Here is a 24,226-nt window from a genome sequence, read left to right on the forward strand (position 1 = left end):
CTGTATTTTATTTACTGAAGGTATGTTTGTATCAGATGGTGTATTGTTTTCAAGGTTACCTTAGTAGTACCCAAGGGTAAGTTTGTTTTGTATGAAGGCAACCTGGTGTTAAGAAGTTAAGAAACGCTATGACAATGTCATGACTTTTCACATTATCCCATTCATAACACCCCTTGCCCAACTATTGATACACTGGAATATTCATTGTATTATGATGTTTCTATTTCACATTTTATGTAAGCTGAGGAGCCACATGCTGTTTTTGTAGATCTGTCAGAAGACAGCTTCAGCTTTAAATGCCTTATATTTGACTACACACACATGAGCAGTGTCAGCCTTGCTTACAAAATGTGCTTTAAATATTCAAGCGCAACGCACAACCGCACCCTAGGTCCCGAATGCCCTCTTAAAAACGTTGAAATCTTGGGAAAGTATCAAATTGAAAATAAATTGGACATTTTCTCCAGGGTATATCAGCGCGTACAATTACTCTTCAAACTTTAAAAAAATAAACTCTTCTGGCAACAAAAATAAATAAAGGCTCAATTAGGAGCAGGGCACCATGGTGTGCCCAATGCGCACGATGCGATCTTGGCAGAGGCGAAAATGTACAGTATTGCACCCTGACAAGCGCGGCGGGATTGTGGGATTCAGCATACTCACAGGACAGCTAGTGGATTGAAAACATGGCGGCTGCCGAGTGTGTGGTTGCAAACGATTTGCGGAAGTGAGGTAAGTGTTATACTCAAAGCTTCATATTCCATACATTTCATGATTATATCGGCCAAATCAAATTTAAAGTTAGGTTTAAGTTTTACCTCGGATTGACTCGTATTATATCCGAAACCTATCCACAGTTTGGCCCTGTCATGCCTGTGTGCTTAAGGAAAGTTGTTGCGCGAAATAATCGCTACCAGCTCGGGTTAGCATGCAACCTCGCTCCCCTTTGCGGTTCTTGCCACTTTGCAGTGTGTTAGCTAGGCTAACTTTAGCGGGCTAGCTAGTTAGTCAAAACAGTCAGGCCGTTTTATCGTCGAATTGGTTGGTTAGCTTACGACAGAATACGTGCTGGTGCAAAGGGCTTCCAGTCAACGGGTGTGTATCATGTAGTTTGTTTACTAGGGCATGTATGTAACGTTTTTACATTGAACACCATTGTAGATACACCAAATCTAGTTTTTGTGAGTTTAGTTTCACACAGCTAAAGCTAAGGGAGGGTGCTAAGTTAGCTGGGCGAGGATAGCTTAGACAACTGGCAGTAGCTCGTTAGCTAACTTGTAAGAGAGTGGTGAGTCCAAAAGAAAAGCCTTTTATGAGTTTTCATTTTGCAATAGTGTTGTGTTAAGACCCAAGTTACTTGTGGCGCATAATGCATTAGGGCGCGACCACGCTGTACACGTTTTGTCTCCTTTTGCGCATCCTGTACGTTAAATGCGGTAACGTTAGCTAGCAGGTGGGCTAAAGAAAGCTTCATATCTGAAGCTTCATTTGTTTTGTTCGGTCAGCTAGCAAGGCTATCTTTGTTGGCTTTTAATGGGGGGAGAGAGTGTGCTTTCCTGGTCAAGTAAAGCCAGTAAAATACAATTGTATGCGGAATGTTGTGCTGCAGCGAAAGTCCTATTGCATAGCTAACTTACCGGATACTTGAAGTAAAATAGATAGACCATCTAGTGCTGTTAACATACCCAGGCACCATCAGTGCAGAAACTTGGAGGGTTGGTTATAGTAAAAGCGGCTGATAATATGCTCTCAGCCAGCTTGCATGTCATGCCAACCCGCGGACTTAGTGTTGCCTTTGAGGCCCTCTAACCTAACTAACGTTAGAAGTAATGGGAAGTGTGCTTTTGGTGAAACAGACCTGTTTTACATGACAAGGTGAGTTGAATATTAGCTAAGTGTTAATAAACAAAAACTGCCCCTCTTTTTTGGTCAGTGCTAGCCATTGGCTCAGTATTAATGTTCGTAGTTTATTTACGCAGTTATACTTGTTGTCTCTGCAGCCAGTAAGGATGGCCTGTGGGTCCTTTTTGATACACCTTGGCTACTTTATAATTGTTTTATCTTTGGTGCTTATGTTAGTTAGTTACAGTGTGTGTGTAACAATCAAAAAATACAACTTCATATGTGTCAGATTCACTGTCTGCGTACGCATTCGGAAAGAGTGTTCTTTGTGTATGAGCAGAGAGCATCAAGCAGTTCCTTGACACTAAGCACGTGTCAATTTAAAGTTCATATTCACCATGCGCGATACACCATTCGTGTCCGCGCGCTAAATTCAGGAAGTTAGTCGAGATGTCTGCGCGGTTCACTTTAATTGGTGATGAATCGGATGAAAGAGTTAGTTATTTCCATTCAAGGACCTGTCTGGGAAAACTAAAGATAATACATTCCCTTAAGCGCAACGCATGTAAGCGCAAAACATGTCTTAAGGCAATGGCTGGCAGGACCTCCCTTTCCTCAGTGATATAATAATACTTTTTCCAAATGGCATGTAAACATGTGTACCCCCGTAATGGGGGCTAATCCATAAACACTTTTCACAGGCTGGCATAGGGGCTGAGAATGATAAAACGCATCGACAACAAACTTTACTATACAAACAGTTTTTTTTCTTCTTTTTTCTTTCTTTTCCAAGTCGCACCATTCAAGTCAGTTCGCTAATGTCTTTAATTCCGAGTTGACTAAGCAGAAGCCTCTTCATCCATTCCACAGTATTGTGCTGTCCGTAGAGATCATGCTGTGGGTCAGCAAAGACCATTACCATTGGCTAGCACAGAACAATGAGTATGTGCTACCCTCCCTCCATCCAGTGACTGGTAATCATAACGACTGTAACAATGCAGTCTGATATTTGTAGGTCAGTTACTGGCTGAGCTTTGAGCTATGAGCAGTATTTCAAAGGGTGTCCGAGTTGCATGGACATTTTTTGCTCAACAGTTTCATGAGAATTTGTATTACTTTGTGATAAGTTGCGCTCTGTTAAATTAAAAACTAAAGCTTAGTTTCCCCCAAAAGCTCAGTAAAAGCCTATGGGATGCTAGAATGTGTCATGAACCTGAATACTGTGTGCTCTCAGTGGTCTTTGTGCAAGCATCTCAGTTAAATTAGCAAGCCTAACCATAAAATCTATAATGGCAATCAATGTTACAAACTCCTATTGTCACTAGTGCCCGTGTGGTCATCACAGAGGGCAGTTAAAGAATCCATCCTCATGTATGGTTTTGGTTTTAGCCTGCTGTTTGCAACGACAAGACAAATCTGTCCAAGCTCTTTTTTCATTCCCACCATGCAGAATTGACACCATTCCTCCTTCTCCCCCTCCCTGTCTGCTCTCTGTCTCATTGTATGCATGGCCAAGTCATATTAGCTTCTCTGCATGAGCAGTCAGTGGAGTGTGAAAGAAACATACATGTAGGATTCTCTCCAGGTGATGCCTGTTTCCTACCTTTTAGCCAAAATAAATATGAAGGCAGCCCTGACCTCCCAGATTCCTTGTTGCCCAGTTTGCATCAGTATGAAGCCTGTTCGTGTTTTTTTCCCCTCTCTCCTCAGAGGGCACAACCTGGGTATGTGTGCCCTCGTTTTCCCCTTGTGGTGTGTTGACAAGGAAACTGTTGCATCGTGAAGTATGACCGTGCGAGAAGAACAAATGGTTCTCAGAAGCGTTTAGTGTGTTGCTTTAGCACTTGGCTAACATTTCTGTAATGCTTTCACTTTCTGTTCTGTTCTCTCCCAGCATGTCATCTGCAAATGTGTGAACTTCTTTAGCATTTCATTAAACTTATCTCTGGCTCTAAGGTTGCATGTAGTTTAGTATATTTTTCTCGCATGGATTTCTTTGATGTTAGATTAAGTGATTTTTAATTATTTGTCAAATGACAACCTGGTTGTTTTAAAGCTGTTTTTGGTGGACATTGCCAAGATTTCCTTCCTTACATTGAGCCCATTATGTGCACCACAATTGCCCATTGGCTCGAGTACTGATTCAGGCCAGTTCATAGTAATATCCCGGTCATTTTTTTTTGATGATGATGACCAATTCTGAAATTTTGCCTTTAAAATGTAATTGGTTTAAATGTATGGTGAACTGCAGCTTGGCACCAATTATCCATTGTCAAAGATGTGTAATGCCCAAGTCCTCTCCGATACTGTGGTTGGATGGCCTGCTGTGATGATTTCTACACAAACAATGATCCTAATCACTTCAGTGCTGTAACCCTACACCCTTACGATGGCCACTGTTCTCTGATTCAGTGGCTCTGCTGCTGGATCTCTCCTGTTTGGTCAGACTAAACACTCTGCATCCTGGTTCGCATCCAGGCTAGTTCCTGTCAGTAGCGGGAGAGACGTCAGCTCCTATGCACCTATCCTCATGGTCACCAGATTTGGGTGGTCTTTTACAAGGCTTTTCGCACCGGTTTCCCTTTGTGAAAGAAATGCTTGTCATTAGTTTAAAAAATGTCATTCATGTATAATGTAATGTGAATGTTGATGTGAAACCTGCTGAGCGTTCAGTGTGTCCATTTAACTCTCATCCCCTGCCCTCAAACGCTCAAGGCCGGTCATGTGGCCAGTGGTGGCAACAGGTGCGCTCCTGCTTAAAAAACATTAGCGTGGTCCGTCCCTTTGGACAATTGCAGATATGTCCTGTTGCAACTCTGGCCAGCCACAGCCCAAGTGCGGAGAAGCCTCAGTGTTTTGATTGGGATGAGCCTGGCCCGACCCGGCCCGGCCCACAGAGGCCCAGTGTGTCTGACCTTGTTTGTGCCTTCAGTGGACTGGACATGAGCTGCTCTTTGTTCCCAGCTTCAAAGCTCATCTGACATTTGCAGTGCCATTGGATGCGTGCTGGATAGACGACTGGCGGCGCTCATTCACTCTCTTGCATGGCTTGACACTTCTTTGAAAAAATAAGGCTTGACTTTTGCAGTTTTGGTCTAAAACTACCGATCTAACTACCTAAAATGTATGCAAGTACCAACAACCGCACAATTGTCTCTTGTATAAGTTTTGTAGCATGCTTATTGGTGTCTTTTGGCAATATAGTTGTCAACATGATGTGAAGGGTTTTCTTACATTGTCGCTGACCCGCACCATGACATGATGGTATTGACATTGAAAGAACAAACAGGATTCTTATGTAATAGTCAAGTAAGAGTCAGGCTGATTCCAAGATATCAGGATAATATCTTGCCATAGCTGTTTGGATGAGGCTTTGTCCCACACTGAATCCAGCTTGAGCACAACAGTATGCTCTAAAGGATTTCATGTTACTCATGCATGCTTTGGTGTGGTACAAACATACAGTATAACAACCATAAATTCTTCCATCTGAATAAAGGAGTCACTGCTTTGGCCTACAGACTCATGCAGGAGTGCAGTCTAATTTACAACAACACGGGAAAGAAAGAAATGAAGAGCCTCTGAAGTAAATCCAAGCATCTGTCACATTTGGTCTGTGGTTTGTCTAGGCTGGCCATGTTGATTCCCATGTTTCTAATCCAGTAGCTGTTCTTGTCAAAGAAATGCACATAGAGCTCCTGATGTGTGATCTGTGCTAATGACCAATTTACAATGACAAGTGGAGACAGGGTAATGGATTCTTCACATTTAAAGGGGTGGGGTTGAATTTTATACTTGATACGCAAATGAAAAATGAATTCCAACAAATTCCAATCAAAAAGAAAATGTCAAACAGGAAGCCCCATGGTTTGCAATAGCTCACCCCCCGGTGTTTGTTGTCTTATCTCTCTGCCTTGTCCCTCCTCAGGTACCCACATTCTGCAGCCGAGCAGCAAGCCCCAGGATGAGGAGAGGACAGTAGGTGCCCTGCCTAGCATGGCCGCGTCCCGCTCCTCGCGCGTCACCAGGTCATCCGTGGGGATCAATGGACTGGACGAGAACTTCTGCGGCCGCACGCTCAGGAACCGCAGCATCGCCCAACCGGACGACGTTTCGCCGCCCCCAGCACCCCGAGCCCGCTCCCCGAAGAAGCGGCAGGACGGGGACAAGCCCCAGACCGGTCATGGAGAGGCCTGGAGCGGGGGTGGCGGCGGTGCTGGTGCAGGCTCTGGCAGGAAACGAGGCCTCTCCTGCTCCGAGAAGGAGGAGTCGGAGCGGCCAGAGAACTGCGAACGACTGCGGTTGGCAGCAGCGGCAGACACATCGGCAGAGGGCTCCCCGGCCCTGAAGAAGCCCAAACGCTGCACTCGCTCAGGAGAGACAGGGGTGGGGGGAGAAGAAGAGACCCCCACCCCTGCCGTAGACGGACCCTCGCCAGAGAGCCCCATGCCCCACTCCCCCCAAACGGACAAAGACAAAGATGAGTGTCCCAGCAGGGGGGCGCCCATCTCCTCCCTGCCTCCCCCGAGCCTCTGCCCAGAGGAGCAGCAGGAAGAGGAGGTGGAGAGAGGAGGGACTGATGCAGTGATGGTGGCACTGGTGGAGGAGGAGAGGGCACCCTCCCCCGCACCATCCCCACCACCTCCCCAGCCCAAGGAGGCCCACAAGGCCACTAATGGGCTGGGGGAGATCCACAGGGAGGAGGCTCCCTTGCCGGACGGTCTGCCTGCTCAAGCCCTCCCCCCTCCATCACCCTCGTCCACGTTTCCTACGCCAGCCCTCAGCACCCCCGCGCTGCTCAACGGCAGCCAGGTGCTGAGCCCCTCCTCTCCAGAGCCCCTAGTGCCTTGCAGAAGCCTCATCTCTGAGCAGACGGAGCCCCCCTGCTCCTCGACCTCCTCTTCCTCCTCCCTCTCCCTCTCCGTCACCCAGTTGCCCAATGTGGAGAGCAACGGCTCGGACGAGGTCTCCTGCAGCCAGACCCCAACCCTCAGGGAGCCCGAGCTGGAGGTGGTGGAGGTGGACGTGGTGGGAGAGGAGGGGGGCGAGGTGGTGCCCTGCCCGGCTCAGGACGAGCTCACATTTCCCGTGCAGGAGGAGCTGGAGCCCAGGGAGGTGGGGGTGGTGGACGGTCAGGTCAGCGCCACCAATGGTGGTCTGTTGTCTGCGGCCACAGAGCTGCCTGATGCCTCCGATGAGGAGGACAGTGGCGGTGGTGGTGGCGGCAATGGGGACTTGCATATCTCAGGAGATACAATGACGATGAAGATGATGTCCGGCTCGGGCTTGTGTTCTGCACCCGCCTCAGAGCCCCCCTCCTTCACAGAGCCGCACGAACACCGATACGCCCTGAGGACTTCGCCTCGCCGCGCTGCCTGCCGGCCCAGCTCCCCTCACAGAGACAGAGACGATCCCCCTGCCCCATTCCCATTCCCATTCCCAGTCCCGACCCCCACCCTGACCCCCATCACACCCATACCTACCACGCTCCACCTGGAGTCGCCATCTCGCTGCCTCAAACTGGAGGCGGTGCCCCCTGGTGGCCTGGAGGCCTCCTGCAGGCCGGGCGGTGAACTCTCGGAGCCCACGGGGGCCAAAGTGTGCCCGGAGGCAGCGGTGGTGTTGGACAGCAGAGCGCCCCGCTCCACCAAAGACTTGGCTGCCGAGGAAGAGGATGAGGAAGAGGAGCCAGACGTCTACTACTTTGAGTCGGACCACCTGGCTCTGAAACACAACAAAGAGTATGAGCTTACCTGTTCATCTTCTTGATTATATAGTGCTGATTATATAGTATTTCTTATTATAGAATTTTTCTTATTGTTTCTTATTTTCAGTTTCCTTCCTATTTAATTTTCTATTCTCTCCATATTCTATGTTTCTTTTTCTCGGCAGAGAAAGGAATGTATAATGCCAGTTTTTCTTTTTGTTTATTTCACTTACCGAGCTAAATGTTTTTCTCATGTATCTCTTTCTATCTATATCTTTTTCTTTTGCCTTAATTGTCTCAGCTGGAAAATGAGCAGTGCATTATCATTGCTTTTATAACATTTGTAACATCATCTGTCTCTTCTGTGGGTTTGCTGAAATAGGACAGCCTGTAGGATTATCCAGATAAAAGCACTTCTGTAGTTTTATTGATCTGTATTGTATTGATATGGTCTGTGAGTAGCCCTTTCTGTGCTTCATCGCTCCTCTCACTGAACACCCTGAAGACACACCCAATCTCGCCTATAGATTTAGCTTTGCCCCTGCGCTGCTGTATTAGTGGATAATCTGGGAGCCGCAGTGCTGGATAATGAGATTGGCATGGCTGCTACTGGTGGCCAGGTTGTGCCACGTCAGGACTCATTCAGCCTGTGCCCAGGGGTGCGGTGCCAAGCCAAGCCATCTTGGCAGGCCGTGGCCAATCACATGGCAGCACAGACCTTTTGCCTTAGTACTGCATGCTAATGACATCAATCCACATGGCTTTTTGTCTGCTGCCAGTGTCATTATTTCGTTATTAGAAGCAGTGAAATGACTTAAACAGATATAGCCTGATGCATGCCATGTATGGGAACCTTGAGAACCACGAGGTAGTTGTGTTTGAGCAGGCAGTGTGCTCTTGAATGGGTGTTTGGTGTGTGTGTGTTTTTGTACATCTCTGTGTGATCTGCCCAGTGAGTCACTGTGAAAATGACCCTGACTGTGCTGTAAATCTCTCCGTGCTCGAGTTTTCCGTTGCCCAGAAGCTTGCATAACTCACAAAAAAGCCCTCTTGCTAATTGAAAAGGTAGGAAATTGCTTCTAGCATTTCCAGCACATTTCAGGACAAAGCTGTGTTCTACACAAAACAAACTTTAATTACAAATTTGTGTGGTGCTGCAGAAACTGCCATTTTGTCTTGGCATCGTCGTCCACGCCTTAACGCTGGAGTGATTGGCCCATAGGTGGCTGTGTCATGCTGCCAGTTTCAGGACTAGAGCCCAGGCGGGCTGCCAGCTCACCCAGCTGGCACACATGTCAGCTATTTCCACCGGGACTGTTTACTCCATCCCTGAGCGCGCCACAGCTAGTTTTCCCGTAACAAGCCTCACCTCAATCTAATCAGCTCTTTCTGAAGGGAAATGGAAGAGCTGGACTCTGATCATGCTAATTTGCAGGATTGGGAGTAAAATTAAACGAAGCTTGCTTGTTACAGGCTAGGTCAAGCATGAGTCTGAAACAAACGTGCAGATTGAATGTACCCTGTTCCCTATTGATTCTCATTCATGGCATGTTGTGGCTGCATTGACGTGCAGAGAGGCTTAGTGAAGGAGGAGGAAGAATCCCTTTCAGTATCGGCCGTGTCTACAGTGTCGGCCCTTTGTCTGATTCAGTTCCTTTTGGAGTTTTTTTTTTTTTCGTTGCTGAGCGTTTATTTATGGCTCATGTTTGCCCCGAGGGCATGCAGGAAAAGGTCATTTGACTGAGTTGTAGCGCTCAGTGGGTTGGTCTCCCACAGTCTCGTAGCGGTGCCCTAACAAGGACGTGAAAAGCCCCTCCGCTTCGCATTTGAAACAGCAACAGCTCACAAACCACTACAAAACAATACAGCCATCTGTTTCCATGAAAAGAACACTGGCCCGGGAAGCTGTGCCACGCCCCTCTTGACTGGTTATAGATGGGGCACCACAGGGTGCTGTTAGATCTTGACTTCTGAAGAAAAAAAACGGCGTCCTTCTCTCCACTGCAGACGTTTATCCCACCCGTAAATAATGCATGCATCTGGGCAGGGCCTGAAAGTTTGATGGCCCCTGATACATGGCGAGTGTCAGCGTCAATAATGCATGGCTGTGTCCACACACCCCTCCCCCACCCTTAACCCCCCCCCTGTAGTTACCAGAGGCTGCTGCAGACCATCAGTGTGCTGGAGGCCCAGAGGACTCGAGCCATTCTGGACCTGGAGGCCCTGTCCCGCCACCAGAAGGAGGCATTGACAGACCCCATTGGCTTCGTGGAGCATCTGCAGAAACAGGTACGACACAGACACCAGTAGCCCGAGGGCATTTTTGGATTTCACCTCTTCTGGACCCCTTAGACCAGGGGTTTTCAACTGCTTTTGTCCCAGGGACCACCATTCTGACCAGAAAGTAATCCGCGGCCCACTGATGTGCCAGTGATTCCCAAAACATTTTACAGTCCCGTACCCTTCTTTTTCATGTTTGTAACCGCCACCGCCGCCACGCCCCCTCCCCCCGCATACGTATTCTGCCTATAATACTTGTCAGTGTAATTTCTTTGCTGAATATGGGTCTACATCAGTATTTTGGGCAATGCGACTTGGCTATTCAGACATAAATATGTCGACGGGCCCAGGTATATTTATAAAAATAAAAAAAGTCAATGGTGAACTGATCAACATAGGCTCATGTCGCGGACCCCCTGCAATGCCGTCGCGGACCACCAGGGGGCCACGGACCCCTGGTTGAAAACCCCTGCCTTAGACCGTGAGCTTGTTTAACCTGTTGATCTGTGTAAAGACCTTCGGAACCAATATAGTTCTATGACTCCAAATTACAGTAGTAACTTAAGGCAGATGACCCTGCCGCTGTTTCTTAACCACTGTGCCGCTCTGGCATACTGTGACCGCTAGTTGATAGTAGCCAACTTTTTCTTCAATGCCTTGTGATGAAACCATTCGAAATTATTAAATAAAAAAAGTAATATGTCCACAGATTATGTGGTTTAGTGTTTTGGTGTTGAGAATGTATTGATTGTTTCATATTGCCATGTCTGTGGTAATAATCTTTTGTCAAACAGACATGACTAGAATCCCCCTCTTCCAATCAGCCTCCGGAGGCGTACTTTCATTCTAATAAATATCTGTTTGTTCTATCAAGGCCGTAGTCTTTCCTGTGTCTTTCAGCTCATTTTGTTTCTATACTCTCTACGAAAGGGGGTCTGAAAAGTTCTTTGTGTTACCACTTGAGCTGTCAGTATTATAGCGGTTTTCAGGCTCTGAGCACAACCCCCATGGGTTCTAAGGAGAACACTTAAGGGTAAAAATTGGATTTGAAAATGGGTAAAGAATCATTAAAACAATACCTCATGTTTACATACATATCGTTAGCCTATATGGATCCAACCTCAGTGATAGATAGATAGATAGATAGATTGATGGATACTTTATTAATCCCGAGGGAAATTTAGGTTAGAATGATGTTGGTTGGGTGGAGTGCTGACCTGTTCTGTACTGACAATCTGTCTTTGCCTGTCCCTCCCAGGTGGCGTTGGGGCTGCCCTGTCCCCAGAGAGTGGTCCAGCTCCCAGAAATTGCATGGGACCAATACACCTCAGGCGTCGGGGACTTTGAAAGGGAGTTTTGCGACAAGAAGCGCAAAACCAGGCAGTTGAAGCTTATATACGAGAAAGGTAGAGAACCTTAGAGAACACACGGAGGAAATTCAGCCTCATCTCCTCCTGGGTTTAATTACAACACCTAAGGTCATATGTTTCCACTCCCATGGAACTCACATACTGCCACCATGCTGTATGACTGTCTTTTGAGTTAATAACCTTAAGGACCTCTGCCAGATTAGAAATCCACAGTATAAATCTGATGTGAAATGTCATCTTTTTGTTACTTTGTGTGCCATGTACAGTGGGTTTACCCATCCGACCAAAAAGTCCTTTGGATTCCAAGAAGGAGAGCGACTCGGCTGGGCTTTACTCGTCTTTGCCCTCCAGTGACGCTCCGGAACATAGCCTCTCCAGCAGCAGGTCACAGGTGGGTCATCCCACAGCCACTCACTCAGAATATCATTAGTCAGAAGAAAAGCATGCTGTGTGTGCACGCGTGTGTGTGTATGGTAGAGAGTGTTGTGTGTATGGTAGACAGTGTTTCAGTGTGTGAGTGAGTGACTGTGTGTATGTGTGTGTATGGTAGAGTGTGTGTATTTGGCAGAGGAGCCCCTCATGCATGGAGTACCACAGATGCCCCAAGTGGAATATTGCTTTTGTGTGTGTGTGTGTGTGTGTGTGAGAGGGAGACAGCGGCACTCCCTTGGGTTTATTGATATGCTGTGGTGCATCTGAGAATTCCTCTTTCAGAATTCAGTTTCACAGACCACTGAATAAGGTGGAGTTTAAGGAGTGGGAATAAGTTTCTCTCTCTCTCTCTCACTCACTCACTCACTCACTCACTCACTCACTCACTCACACACACACACACACACACACACACACACACACACACACACACACACACACACACACACACACACACACACACACACACACACACACACACACACACACACACACACACACACACACACACACACACACAATGATTATAACCATTCTGTCCTTGGCCTCTCTTAAGATGATGTCTATAAAACCTGTAGTTGAGGGCTGTCTCTGTCTTTTCCTCTGTATCCTTTTTCTTGTTTGGCATCTGCTCTCTCTCTCTGCTCTGTCCGTCTCTCTGTCTGCTCTGCTCTGTCCGTCTCTCTGTCTGCTCTGCTCTGTCTGCCTCTGCCTGCTCTGCCTGCTATCTCTTTCTGTGTGCCTGCTCTGTCCCGTGCCACTCTGTGAGGCCATCTGTAGTTAAGAATCTGTATCTGATGTGTCTGAGGACAGGCCTGTCAGATCTCCACTCCGATTACACGGGCGTGAGACAGGCTAGCCCCACACATCACATCAACAGCTCCTGCATCAGTCTCCTTTGCTGTTTGACCAGATAAGACTTTTCTTCCACCCCCCCCCCCCCCCCTGCTGAACAGCCTTGCATTTCTCCGACATTCTGCTGGCCAGGGGTGGCACGTGTTGTTGTGTTGCATTGAAACCCCCAAAAACGTTTACACACACACACACACACACACACAGCCTTGCCACAGAGTTCAGACATGGTGCTGGCCAGGGGTGGCACGTGTTGTTGCAGTGGAACCCCAAAAACGTTTGCATGCCCCCCCCCCCCCCCCCCATACACACACACACACACACACACACACACACACACACACACACAAGCTCTCCCAGCCTCAGAAGGGAGTAATTGTTATTCACAGCAGGATTGTTTTATTGTTGGTAATGGCTGTCAATTATGGGAGCTCCCGCCGGCTGCAGTTAGAGATTCATCTCAATGATTTGTCCACGAGCGCTTTGTGCACGAGTGCTGGCATTTCAGCTTCTCCTCTGGCTGACAGATGCAGCAGTGAGTTCAGTTATTTTTTTTTTTAAGTTTTGTTTTTTGTTTTTTTTGGAAAATGATGCACCCAGTGAGGAGTGGCGTGATTTATTGAAATTCAAATGAAGCATTGTCAGGGAGATGTGAAGCATTCTGAGAATAATGACAGGAAGGTCATTTTATTTCTCCATTATGTTTCATTTGTTTTCAGTTTGACTTGTGATGTATCAATCGCGCACACACACACACACACACACACACACACACACGCGGCATGCTTCTTCCTGAGTTCAGTGTAGTTTGAGATGAATGTGAACAGGGCACACTGAGACTGAGCTGTTTCTCCCCTCTCTCGTTCCAGATGATCAGAGGGAGAGTGTGTCATCAGAATAAACCTGACTCCTTCAACCAGCTGTGGACCATAGAGGAACAGGTAGACACACACACACACACACACACACACACACGCACGCACGCACACACAAATTCCACCAACTTTCATTCACAGTGATGAGTTTCTACGTATTGTTTGTCTCTGTCCCTGTATACTAATGGAGGTGTGTGTGTGTGTGTGTGTGTGTGTGTGCGCGCAGAAAAAGCTGGAGCAGCTGCTGGTGACGTTTCCACCGGAGGAGGTTGAGGCAAAGCGGTGGCAGAAGATTGCGGACGGGCTGGGCAACCGAACAGCCAAACAGGTTCTCCTCGGCTGCGCACCACACTGCCCTCGTTCCTCTGTACCAACTGTCCCAATGAGCTCAGCCTCAACATTAGGCTCCTTTAAGCCACGCCTAATAATGTGTTTTGTTTAACCCTCTTGTGTTCGGAGCCAAATGGATCCCTTTTTATAGTTTTTTTGGTTTTTGTCTGTGTTAAAAATAGCTTTTTCATCCTGAAGTACTCCTATCTCATTTACTAGACCTCAAATCCTAACACAATAGGAGGGCTAATGAACCACTTTTTTCTCGGCTAATGATCAGATTGTAATACTAGTCCACACAAGGACTATTCGGGTAGGAGTGCAGGCCAGAGTGCTCCTCACCAGTGCGAAGTGGCTGTTTTCATAGCAGACGAGCAGCTGTGCTTATGATGATATGTGAGATGCGCTGTTTGCCCTGGGAGCTCTCCAGGCAGCGCTCTCCAGGCAGCGCTCTCCAGGCAGCGCTCTGGGCTCACAGCAGCTGGGGGCTTCATTGTGTGCCGCAGGTCGCCAGCAGAGTGCAGAAATATTTCATCAAACTGACGAAGGCCGGCATCCCTGTACCCGGGAGAACACCCAACCTATGCATGTACAGCAAGAAGGTAAGGCTGTTTCGCTCAGTGTTCAGGCAATAACTAGTCGCTTGTTTGTTGATTTAAGCTTGTTATGATGGATGTTGATAGTTTTAAGAAAAGCTTGTGAACAAGGGTTGAGTTTGTTATGAATGGCATGACCTGTGCTGCTAACAACTATAATGTTACTGACAACATTACACCAAAATAATGCATATAATACAAAACGGTGGGTCCAGATTATGAAAGATACAAAGCCTGAAGCTCCTCCGAGAGGATACAAAAGGCAGAGTTTGAATTTCATTGTTTACTTGGAAGGAATAATGTCAAACCTAAGCATGCAAAATAAAGCATTGTTCCTGAGTATTTTTATACAATCTTTAGACAGCACTGTATATGAATCACTGTGGAAAAAGTCCTGTCATTAATGTTATACACTCAGCTTCTTGCTAACATTGCTAAAGTTAAACAAGTCCCATTTGCGAGCTAACAGGATTAGCTTCAATATCAATATAATGCATTCACAAAACTGGGTCCAAGCCTAAAAAATAAATATACTAAAAAGTCAATATATGGTCTGTATCTAATGTTGCCCTAAGGTGCAACCCATGTCCAATCAGTCCACCTGGTTTAAAAAAAAAAAAAACAGTATGTCTTTATAGACATACGTTTATAAAGCCATTCTCCTGAAGAATGACGTTAGAGTTGATGTAGTGTGTGTGTGTGTGTAAAGCTGCGTTGGATTCAGCAGACTGTTGACACCTGCACTTCCCCATCTGCTGCTTCTCCCCCAAGGCCTCCAGCAAGAGACACCACCACCTGAACAAGCACCTGTACCGACCCTCCACCTTCCTGACCTCCTACGAGCCACCTGTCTACATGGATGATGAGGACGAGCGCTCCAGCTTCAACAGCCTGCAGGACCCCACAGCCGATGACTCAGTCAGTGACACATACATACATACATACATACATACACACACACACACACACACACACACACACACACACACACACACACACACACACACACACACACACACACGTACTGGCTGTCATCCTGTAGCAGAGCTCACAGGGCAGAATGCTCGAAATGCCAGGGTTGCTTATGGAGCCTCCTGCAGTCTTTTATCCCCTAACCACCTAAACCCGAACTGGGGGAGAATGATGCTGATGGTGTGCATGCTGTCTGTAAATGCCCAGTGTGTTCATCTCAAAAGATTATGATGTTGCTGTTTGGAGCATAGATGTCTAGACAACAATTTGGTTGTGGATAGGCTCTCGATGCAGTCCAAACTACCAGACTCAAGCAGCTAGCAGGGCTTCAGTCATGGAGCAGCTTTCTCAACTCAGCTGCTGTATGAAGTTGGGGGGTATAAACTGCTTCTTGTTTCCATTCCATAAAACTGCCAGCGTGTCATATGATGCATGCTGACATCCTTAGAGCTTGCCTGCACACAGCCCCTCTTACAGGTGTTCTGCCTCACGTCAGTGAAATACTGATCCTTCATTCAGCCATGCATCAGGGTTCTCTCAAATCTCACTGGTCCAAATCAACTGTACCCCTAAAATCTGAACTGTACTGTAGCCTGCTACATCCACTAGCTATAAACTTTCTCTTCAACTCAAATAGAAGTCACATTTCCCATATATGCTACGGAGCAACCTTTGCCAGTTATGGAAGGACAGCCTCACTAGCCAGTAAGCAATCCTTTGATCAGGTGTCGGTCTCGGAGGACAGTGATGCCATTAATTCAGTGCCTATGTCAGTGGTGGGGGGAATAGCAGGGTGAGTGTGGGTGAGTGTGAGACAGGCGGCTCCTGACATTTTCCGTCCGGAGCCTGTGGTGTGTGCTTTGTGTCCTTTGAGGCAGGCTGGGTCAGCGTGTCCCACTGAGAACACAGGAAGCACGCTGCCTTTGGAGCCAAGGCTGGTACCGGGCCACACACACCTCTACTGGAAAACCTAATATGTCAAGCTGAGCTATATCAGTCTCCTGCTTAGAACATTAGCTTACTTTTACACCTTTTTCCTAGTATTTAAGTGCTCCTTTGAATCTCTCCATGAACTGTGAGGTGTCTGTCTTTTTAATTTTTTTACTATTACCACACATGCCTCTAAACCACGTGTACACGCACATGTCCGTGCATAGGAGAGTGTTTGATTGAGGATGACACATTTAGCTGTTAGCCTCTACGTTTACTTGTTGGCCTGTTTTTTTTTTTTTGCATTTGCATTTGTGTTCTCTCTGACTCTTCCATGTTAGGGTAGTTGTCTGATCTATGGTGTGTGTGTGTGTGTGTGTGTGTGTGTGTGTGTATGCAGGATGAGGATGGCGTACCGGTGGAGTTCCGGAACCTGCCGGAGTATAAGGAGCTTATGGACCTGAAGCGTCTGAAGAAGCAGAAGCTGCAGGACATCCAGGTGGAGAGCGCCGCGGTGCAGCACATGGGCTTCAAGGTACAGCTGCAGCCAGGACTAAAACACAGATCATATCTGTCTCTCAGCACAGCTGGCAACCTTCACATGGCGTACTGAACCCCTGCGTACAAAACTTGCAACAAATGGAAACGTTTTAAAGCACTCAAGATTTCTTCCTGTTAAAAGGGAGTTTTCTCTTGCCAACGTTGCCTACGTGCTTGCTCTCAGGGGTATGGGCATTGGGCTTGGGAAAGTGCCTTGAGTTAACATCAGTTAATTACTGTGATTGAAAAAAAAGGTTCAGGCCAGTCATGAATGTGCTTCCAATTTTGTGATGTGTAGAGACTAGTTTTATGTCCTATTTTACTGCAAGAAGGTATGTGTAGTGTGAAATCCAAAGTGCATATTGTCTCCAGCAAAAGCCCAGTTTGTGATGATGTGATCTCTGCTAGTGCGACGTGTGTGGCATGGATCCCATCCAGGGGGTGAGGTGGCACTGCCAGGACTGCGCGCCGGACTGTACCGTGGACTTCTGTGGAAACTGTTCAGATTGGTGAGTGTTTTATAGGGCTACCCAACCAGTCTGTTCAGATTGGTGAGTGTTTTATAGGGCTACCCAACCAGTCTGTTCAGATTGGTGAGTGTTTTATAGGGCATCCCACCCAGTCGTTTAAGCATTCGTGTGCCAGTGCGCACGCTTGCAGGGATATATCTATACTAGGGCTGCAACTAACGGTTATTTTGTTAATCGATTATTCTATCGACACTTTTTTCGATTAATCGACTAATCTAATGATTATTTCCCATAGCAAATTAAAAAAACGACTCAAAATGTTAGAATTTTAATTTCAAATGTATTTGAGTAACAAATGTAATCATCATAATACATAAATTAAATAGTAATACAAATTAAATTAGCAATCAAGCCTCTGCAAGTGCAAAATAACTGGGCTGCAAGTGACATTCAAATTCAACTTATGAAATATTTTTTGCCCACAATCTTTTGTTTGAAGAATGCTAAGTGGAGGAGGTTAACTATTCAGAACAAACAAAAATACAGGCTACTCTTATAATTCCCTGATTTACTACATTGCACTTAACATAACTGAAATAGCGTTAGCAAGCATCCTCCATGAGACGTTCTGTTTTCCAACATGTAAGCTTAAACCTTACTATAAGTTATAGATATATCGTATATGTCTATGATAATTGCTGCTAGACACTCACTGTTCTTGTGCTCCCACAGCTCATTCTCTTCGAAATACTGGAATAGTGCTTCTTTAACCACTAATAATTGACCATCATTGAGAAAAATTGCAACTTTTCTGTTAGCCATATCTCATATGCAGCAGCTACTAAAGCTAGCTTTGTTTATTGTTTCCATGGTAACATGAGCCGTCTCAGAATAATTCGCTTTTCAGTCGGCCATTTCTGATATGCAGCACATGAAGGTACGAGAACGAAGGACAAAGAAAACGGTGCATGATTTGTATGCTAGGCTATTTTCAGATTGTGTTCCATTTTTCTCAATGCTGGTCAATTATTATTAGTGCAAGATTATTTCACTATTTCGCACTTCCTATAGTGCATTGCAATGCCGAATGAAAATTACCGGTAGCTCTGCTAGCGTCTGCCAAAAAAAAAAATATATATTAATATATTTTTTTTTATATATATATTTTATGACGCGTCGACAATAAAAATCATCGTCGACAATTTTTCACAATCGATTTCGCCGACTAATCGTTGCAGCTCTAGTCTATACATGCTGTTACATACACGCAAATCCACGTCAATTCAATTTATGTCTGTTTTATTTCTTTGTTGAATTGATTACTGGCACATGCTGCTGTCCTTACATGTGCAGCTAACGGTCTGTCAATAGGGGTGGGGCTGTCCCTTTAATTCCACTAATGGGGAACATGCAGAAAAAATGGCAGTGGTGTAGAGACTGCGTTGATATAAATAGTTCCCTTTGACAAATAAGTATGGTGTTGGGGTAGTCTGAAAAGGAGGGTTTTCTTAGGCCTTATGAGTCTAGAGGGAGGTGGGCTTGCTTGGCTCCATGGTAAGTGTGTTTTTTTTTATTTTTTTTTTTAAAGCCAGCTAATCACCTGTCACCAAGCAACCAGGAGTGACCATAGTGATTGCACATTGCATTTTTCACAAACCACACTGGACACTGGGGGTTTGAAGCGCCGGCCAGTATTTTATGCGAAAAATATACAAATACTAGACTAACTAAGACTAGACTAACAAAACTGGAAAAAACGAAACAAAAGGAATTAACCCGCACAGGCTTCCCGTGCATGGCAAGTCTGATGGGGACGCTGGAGAAGGCCATTTTTTGGTGGAGAAAGAAGATAAGCCAAACACCCACAAAAACACACATGATTAGGGCTGAACGATTTGGGAAAATAATCTAATTGCGATTATTTCCCCCAATATTGCGATTGCGGTTTAATATGCGATTTTTTTTATTTATCCCCCCCCCCCCCCCCCAAACAAAACGTAATGAATGATTTGAATATGACCAACACGATATTAGATACGTTTAGTGTAAAATATTCTTTCCCACATTTGACATTTTTATTTAACTGCTCATTACAGAAACAAGAACAACAAATCGGTGGCTTTGCCACTGTGCATTTAAGTAATTTAAACAAAGTCATTAAGTATAAACACAAGGCATGCACTTTTTAAACACTGTGTGCAAAATTGACCATCTTAAGAAAAAAAAATATTATTTTTTTTATTTTAAAAACCACGTTGTAATCGCGGACGTTGTGGTTAGAAAATCGCGTTTTATCATATCGCGATTAATTCGCTAATGCAATTAATCGTTCAGCCCTACACATGATCCATAATGCATGCACAAACACACATAGGTAGTTCTGAGGCCCAATGCAGACGGAGTCTAGTTTGCCTGAACCCGGAGAACCCCGTCTCCGGATAGCCCTATCGTGCAGACGAACGCACTGTATCCGCACACTGTATCCGCACTCCCTCGAATCGGGGGTCCAAAGTGAGAACTCGAAATCCGGTTGCGGTTGGTGTTCGTCTGCACGCTATCCGCATACCTAATCGGATTGCCTCACGTGATCGCATCATTAGACCAGCCAGAACAACGGACACAACCGGCATTATTTAATAACTGAATGGGTTGCCATGGCGCAGTGAGTTTGGCAGCCAGTTATAACAGCTCTCCAGTTTAAAAAAAAAAAAATTCTTCCTATTACCTTGCTCCTTTTCCACGTGAATTTCCCTAACGGGATTAATACAAATGTATCTATCTATCTGTTGTAAGGAAAGGGATGACATTAACAAGCCACACTTTAATCTATCACTGTTTAATCTATTTGCATCAGACCATAGCCTATATGAGCAAATCTGACGTGAAAAGATTTTTTATTATAGACGGAAGTTTCAAAACAGATGAATGTTACGTTAGCTTTAGTCCTGTCAGACAACGATAGCGATAGCTACTAGCTAGCGTTAACGTTACTTCAGAGGTAGCCTACGTGAAGGACAAAGCCCTCAACAATAGCCTACATTTGTTGTTAGTAATAAAACCATGAAATTGGAAGCAATTGTAAACCATGAAACATCCAGGATCCACAGCACTTGCATTGTGGTCTCTCGTGCTCAAGCTCAGCATCTCCATAAAGCACAGGCATTTAAACAACTCAGACATGTCATGTTGCACATTGCTTTGTTGCACTGTTCTAAACTCTTTATTATCAATAACAAATATAATTATTTTTCGCTTAACCTACAGTCTGCTCTTACCACTGATTTTATAAACCACCATAATGTTACTGTGCAGATTAAATGTAGGCTATGCGGCTAAGCTAAACGTTGCTAGTTGGAGCTCAACTACTGTCATATGTTACTTTGATAGCATGCTCCTGTCTTCTTCTCCGTTTTCTTCAGTTGTCTGTAGCACCAAAGCGCCACCAACAGGCGTGGGGGATATACTACAGCTGAGTCAATCGGATTCGCTGGGTTCATGTGCACGCAATTTAAAAAGTTGATATGTGTGAAATGAACCCGGGTTCAGGCAAACTAGGCTTCGTCTGCATGGGGTCTTAGACTGACAGTCCTGGCTCCCTCACAGTAGGACGTGGTACACAGTCAGTGGCATGGCTCTGCCTGCCCTTCTTATTAACCTCCCTGTTGCAGATCAGGATTGCTGTGGCACTACCCCCCTCTCGCCTCTCATTCTGCCTGCTGTGATTCACGCCTGCGCCTTCTCTTTCTACACCAATTAAATCATCAGCCAGGCATCCAGACGTTGTCTCTGCATCTAGAAGGGGCCGCCAGGGCACTGCTGACAACACTTGTCTTGATTGTGTTCATAGCTGATGGAAATGAGGTGTGCAGGTGCTTTGCTGCGTGCAGGTGCTTTGCTGCGTGCAGGTGCTTTGCTGCGTTCGCTTTGCTGCGTGCGGGTGCTTTGCTGCGTGCGGGTGCTTTGCTGCGTGCGGGTGCTTTGCTGCGTGCGGGTGCTTTGCTGCGTGCGCTTTGCTGCGGGTGCTTTGCTGCGGGCGGGTGCTTTGCTGCATTACCTCTGCGAGGAGTTTGTGTGGAGTGATCTGCTTTTCTCCTGCATCGTGCGATTCGGGGTCCAGTTGAACAAATTAATGTAATTTCCCAGATTTCATTTTTCATCCATTCATTGGCTCGTTTGTTTATTTTTTCGTTCATTCAATCATGCTTCGTTCGGTCTTTGTAAATTTCATTCTGCAAACTTGTAGTTTCAAGCTGATTCACCTGCACTGGTTTTATTATGGTTACCTGACTCGCAGGGAACCCCCCCCCCCCCCCATAGTCCAGCCGTTATGCCCTGTCTTTACTAGCATAGTCGTCTGTTCACAGAAGCCCATACTAAATGTTGAAGTTTCATCTTCAGGGATTGTCATTATGGTTCGCTTGTTTTGCTTAAAGGCCTGATGGAGATGGCTGTAATGCTTCTCAAGAATCAAGAGGCAAACCTCTTAAAAGCCTTATTTATCAGCCTAACTTGGCATATGCAAGAGAGTGGTGATGTCGAGTGGGTGCTTTATCCTGAAGAATCACGTAGTATAAATGTCGAAGCACCTCTAAAAGCTCAACCTCCATCACGTCAATGTGAAGGAACCCTTAAAGCTTCATCCCTTTCCATTGCTTTCCCTGCTTAGTAAGCTTCACTGAGAACTATTTGATGACCATCTGTGTCTCTGCCCCTCTCTCTTTCTTTCTTTCCTTCTTTATTTCTTTCTCTCTGTCTCTCTCTGTGCCCCCCCCCCCCCCCCCCCCCCCCCCCCCCCCCCCCCCCCCCCCCCACAGTGTGTACAAAACAGAGACCCATAAGCCCACCCACCGGCTGGAGCCAGTCTACCAGGCCGAGAGCTTCCTGGACAGAGACTACTGCCTGCCGCACAGCACCGGCTACAACTACCTGGACCCCAACTACTTCCCTGCCAACAGATGACAGCAGCCAGGGCGAAGCAGTGCATCCAGGGCTTGGCAGCAGCCCCCAGGGCTTTCTGTGCATGGCTCCATCCTAAAACTCCAACGCTTAGTCTGGGCAGGTGGGGCAGCAGCCGCAGCTGTGTGGGGGGGCACAGATGGGTGACACCGGCCTCCTCCCACCGTCCCCTTACAGACTCCCAAAAAAACACCCCAACCCCCCCTCTACTGGGCAGAAGAGTGCTGCCCGACAGGATGGGGGGTGTACCGCACCTTGCCACGGTTGTTGTCATCATAAGTTAACAGGTCACTAAAACCCACACTATTTAACGAAAGAAAAGAAAAACGGTAAAAAAAGAATGAATGAACCAATAGAAGAAAAGAAAGAAGTGAAAGACACAGCCACATTCCCCCCCCAACAAAACCTGAGACGTTAGATCGCCACGTTCTCCCCCCACCCTCTTCCCTTGTGCTTGTTTTTCAGCTGATGAAGTGCTGGTGAAGCTCCATTTGGCCAAGTCTGTTTTGGGCCCAGTAGGCCACCGTACTGTACCTGTGCCGTGCCTCAGTATGGGGGGCGGGACAGGGGGAGGGTCTTGGACTCGCTAACCAGAGTGCAAATGGTGTAGCTAGATGTCTGTAGTTGAATATTTATAAGTGACGCTTTCTCTGTGTGAGCTCTATCTCTTGTTATGAGTTAGAAAAAAAAGAAAATAAATGAAGAAAAAAGCCAGCAACAACAATGGAAAAAAAGAACAGAACAGGAACTTGGTGCTGAGACTGTTGTCTTTGATTCATACCAGGTCTTTAACCTAATCACTGGGGGGGCTTGCTAATCTAATGTCATCTTGTTCTTCAGAGGAAAAAGCCCATTAGTGGGGCCTTGTGACTTGGGCCTTCACCAGGGGCTGCCACTTTCACTAAAAAGCTGCTCTTCTGGGTTTATTTTTTTATTTTTTGTCCTTTTATCACCCTCATGCAATGTTGTCTCTTTATTTACGTGCTGACCTAGTAAATCCTCTCCATTGAAATGCGTTTAGTTTCCAACCATGAAGCACTACAGCTTGGAGCACTAGCCTGCGGAAGAGGGCTTGGGAGGGCGTTGACACATGGAATTGAAAAGTTTTTTTTTTTTTTTTTTTTTTTTTTTTTTTCTTCTTTAACTATCTTATCAGTGTTTACTGTTGATCATGTGGAGTCTAAAAGATATATATATATATATATATATATATGGTGAAAGTAGCCATTGGTAGTTGCTGTGTGCCATGATTATTTTTTATTTCCTTTCTTCTGGAGTCCACCTCTGATTGGTCAAGGCGACACGGTGACCAGTGTCGTCTTGCATACAAACCAGCCCTCCACCCCCCCAGATCATCACATCTTTAGATCCTTCTCGTTTTGCAGCAGTTCCCCTCACGCTCCATTGAGAAGATTGTATTTTTATTAACCTATTTAAAAAAGAAAATAAGAAAAAAATTTAAAAGAAATGAAGGTGGCGATAGTTGCCACCAACAGTGGTACACCCACATTATTTTATACACATAGATTTTGTTGTGCTTCAAGTAGGCCATTTTGTATGGGTTTTTGTTTTTGTCCCTTCCCTTGTCCCTTTACCCTGCTTCAGTATCTGTGTATAACAGTCTGTTCTTAAATAATGTAAAAAAAAAAAAACTGTTAGAGGAGAACAGTGGAAATAAAAGTATGTGAAAAGTCTTTCTATACTGCTTGACTCTGAGATCTTTATTAATCTCTATTTGTGTGAACACGCTGTTGACTTATTGTGAATGTGCAAAGGCATAGTTCACCTAAAAATGAAAATGATTGAATCTTTCGTTGTTACATCATTGGCTCAAAATGAACCGTGAATCAAGCATTGAGTCAGTAAGTCAAACTACTGAAACATTTGAGATTTTTTATATTAATACATTGTTTAAGTATTCCTGTAGCAAGGTCTTCAAAACGCTAAAAGTCATGGGTTCAATACCCCGGGTGCACACATACTGATAAAAAATGTCATCTGTACAACACTGCAGATTACTTTGGACATGACTAAATGATAAATATCTGTAGTGCTGGAATGGGTACCCTGTAAA

General features: G+C 45.8%; 1 protein-coding gene across 3 annotated transcripts; it reads left to right on the top strand.

Moving 5' to 3' along the window:
- Positions 1 to 68: 68 nt before the first annotated feature.
- On the top strand, positions 69 to 22,855 carry zzz3 (zinc finger, ZZ-type containing 3). 3 transcript variants are annotated; one of them, XM_031559903.2, is made up of 12 exons: positions 69 to 732; positions 5,771 to 7,583; positions 9,700 to 9,838; positions 11,088 to 11,235; positions 11,466 to 11,590; positions 13,353 to 13,424; positions 13,585 to 13,686; positions 14,195 to 14,290; positions 15,056 to 15,202; positions 16,587 to 16,721; positions 17,135 to 17,235; positions 22,011 to 22,855. In XM_031559903.2, the coding sequence occupies exons 2-12, from the start codon at positions 5,839 to 5,841 to the stop codon at positions 22,153 to 22,155; spliced, it is 2,955 nt and encodes a 984-aa protein (XP_031415763.1). In that variant the 5' UTR covers positions 69 to 732; positions 5,771 to 5,838; the 3' UTR covers positions 22,156 to 22,855. The 3 variants fall into 3 exon arrangements, with proteins under 3 accessions (XP_031415763.1, XP_031415766.1, XP_031415764.1); XM_031559906.2 differs by lacking the exon at positions 69 to 732 and adding an exon at positions 833 to 1,095; XM_031559904.1 differs by lacking the exon at positions 69 to 732 and adding an exon at positions 1,106 to 1,875.
- Positions 22,856 to 24,226: the final 1,371 nt, after the last annotated feature.

Source organism: Clupea harengus, chromosome 22 (assembly GCF_900700415.2).
Source record: "Clupea harengus chromosome 22, Ch_v2.0.2, whole genome shotgun sequence".
In the NCBI taxonomy this organism is placed as follows: domain Eukaryota; kingdom Metazoa; phylum Chordata; class Actinopteri; order Clupeiformes; family Clupeidae; genus Clupea; species Clupea harengus.

Excerpts from the sequence above, each read along its gene's own strand:
- zzz3 (XM_031559903.2), top strand. The coding sequence starts at position 5,839 with ATGGCCGCGTCCCGCTCCTCGCGCGTCACCAGGTCATCCGTGGGGATC. Across the intron at positions 11,236-11,465 it reads GAAGCTTATATACGAGAAAG|TGGGTTTACCCATCCGACCA; the intron begins GTAGAGAACCTT and ends TGCCATGTACAG. Across the intron at positions 13,425-13,584 it reads TGTGGACCATAGAGGAACAG|AAAAAGCTGGAGCAGCTGCT; the intron begins GTAGACACACAC and ends GTGTGCGCGCAG.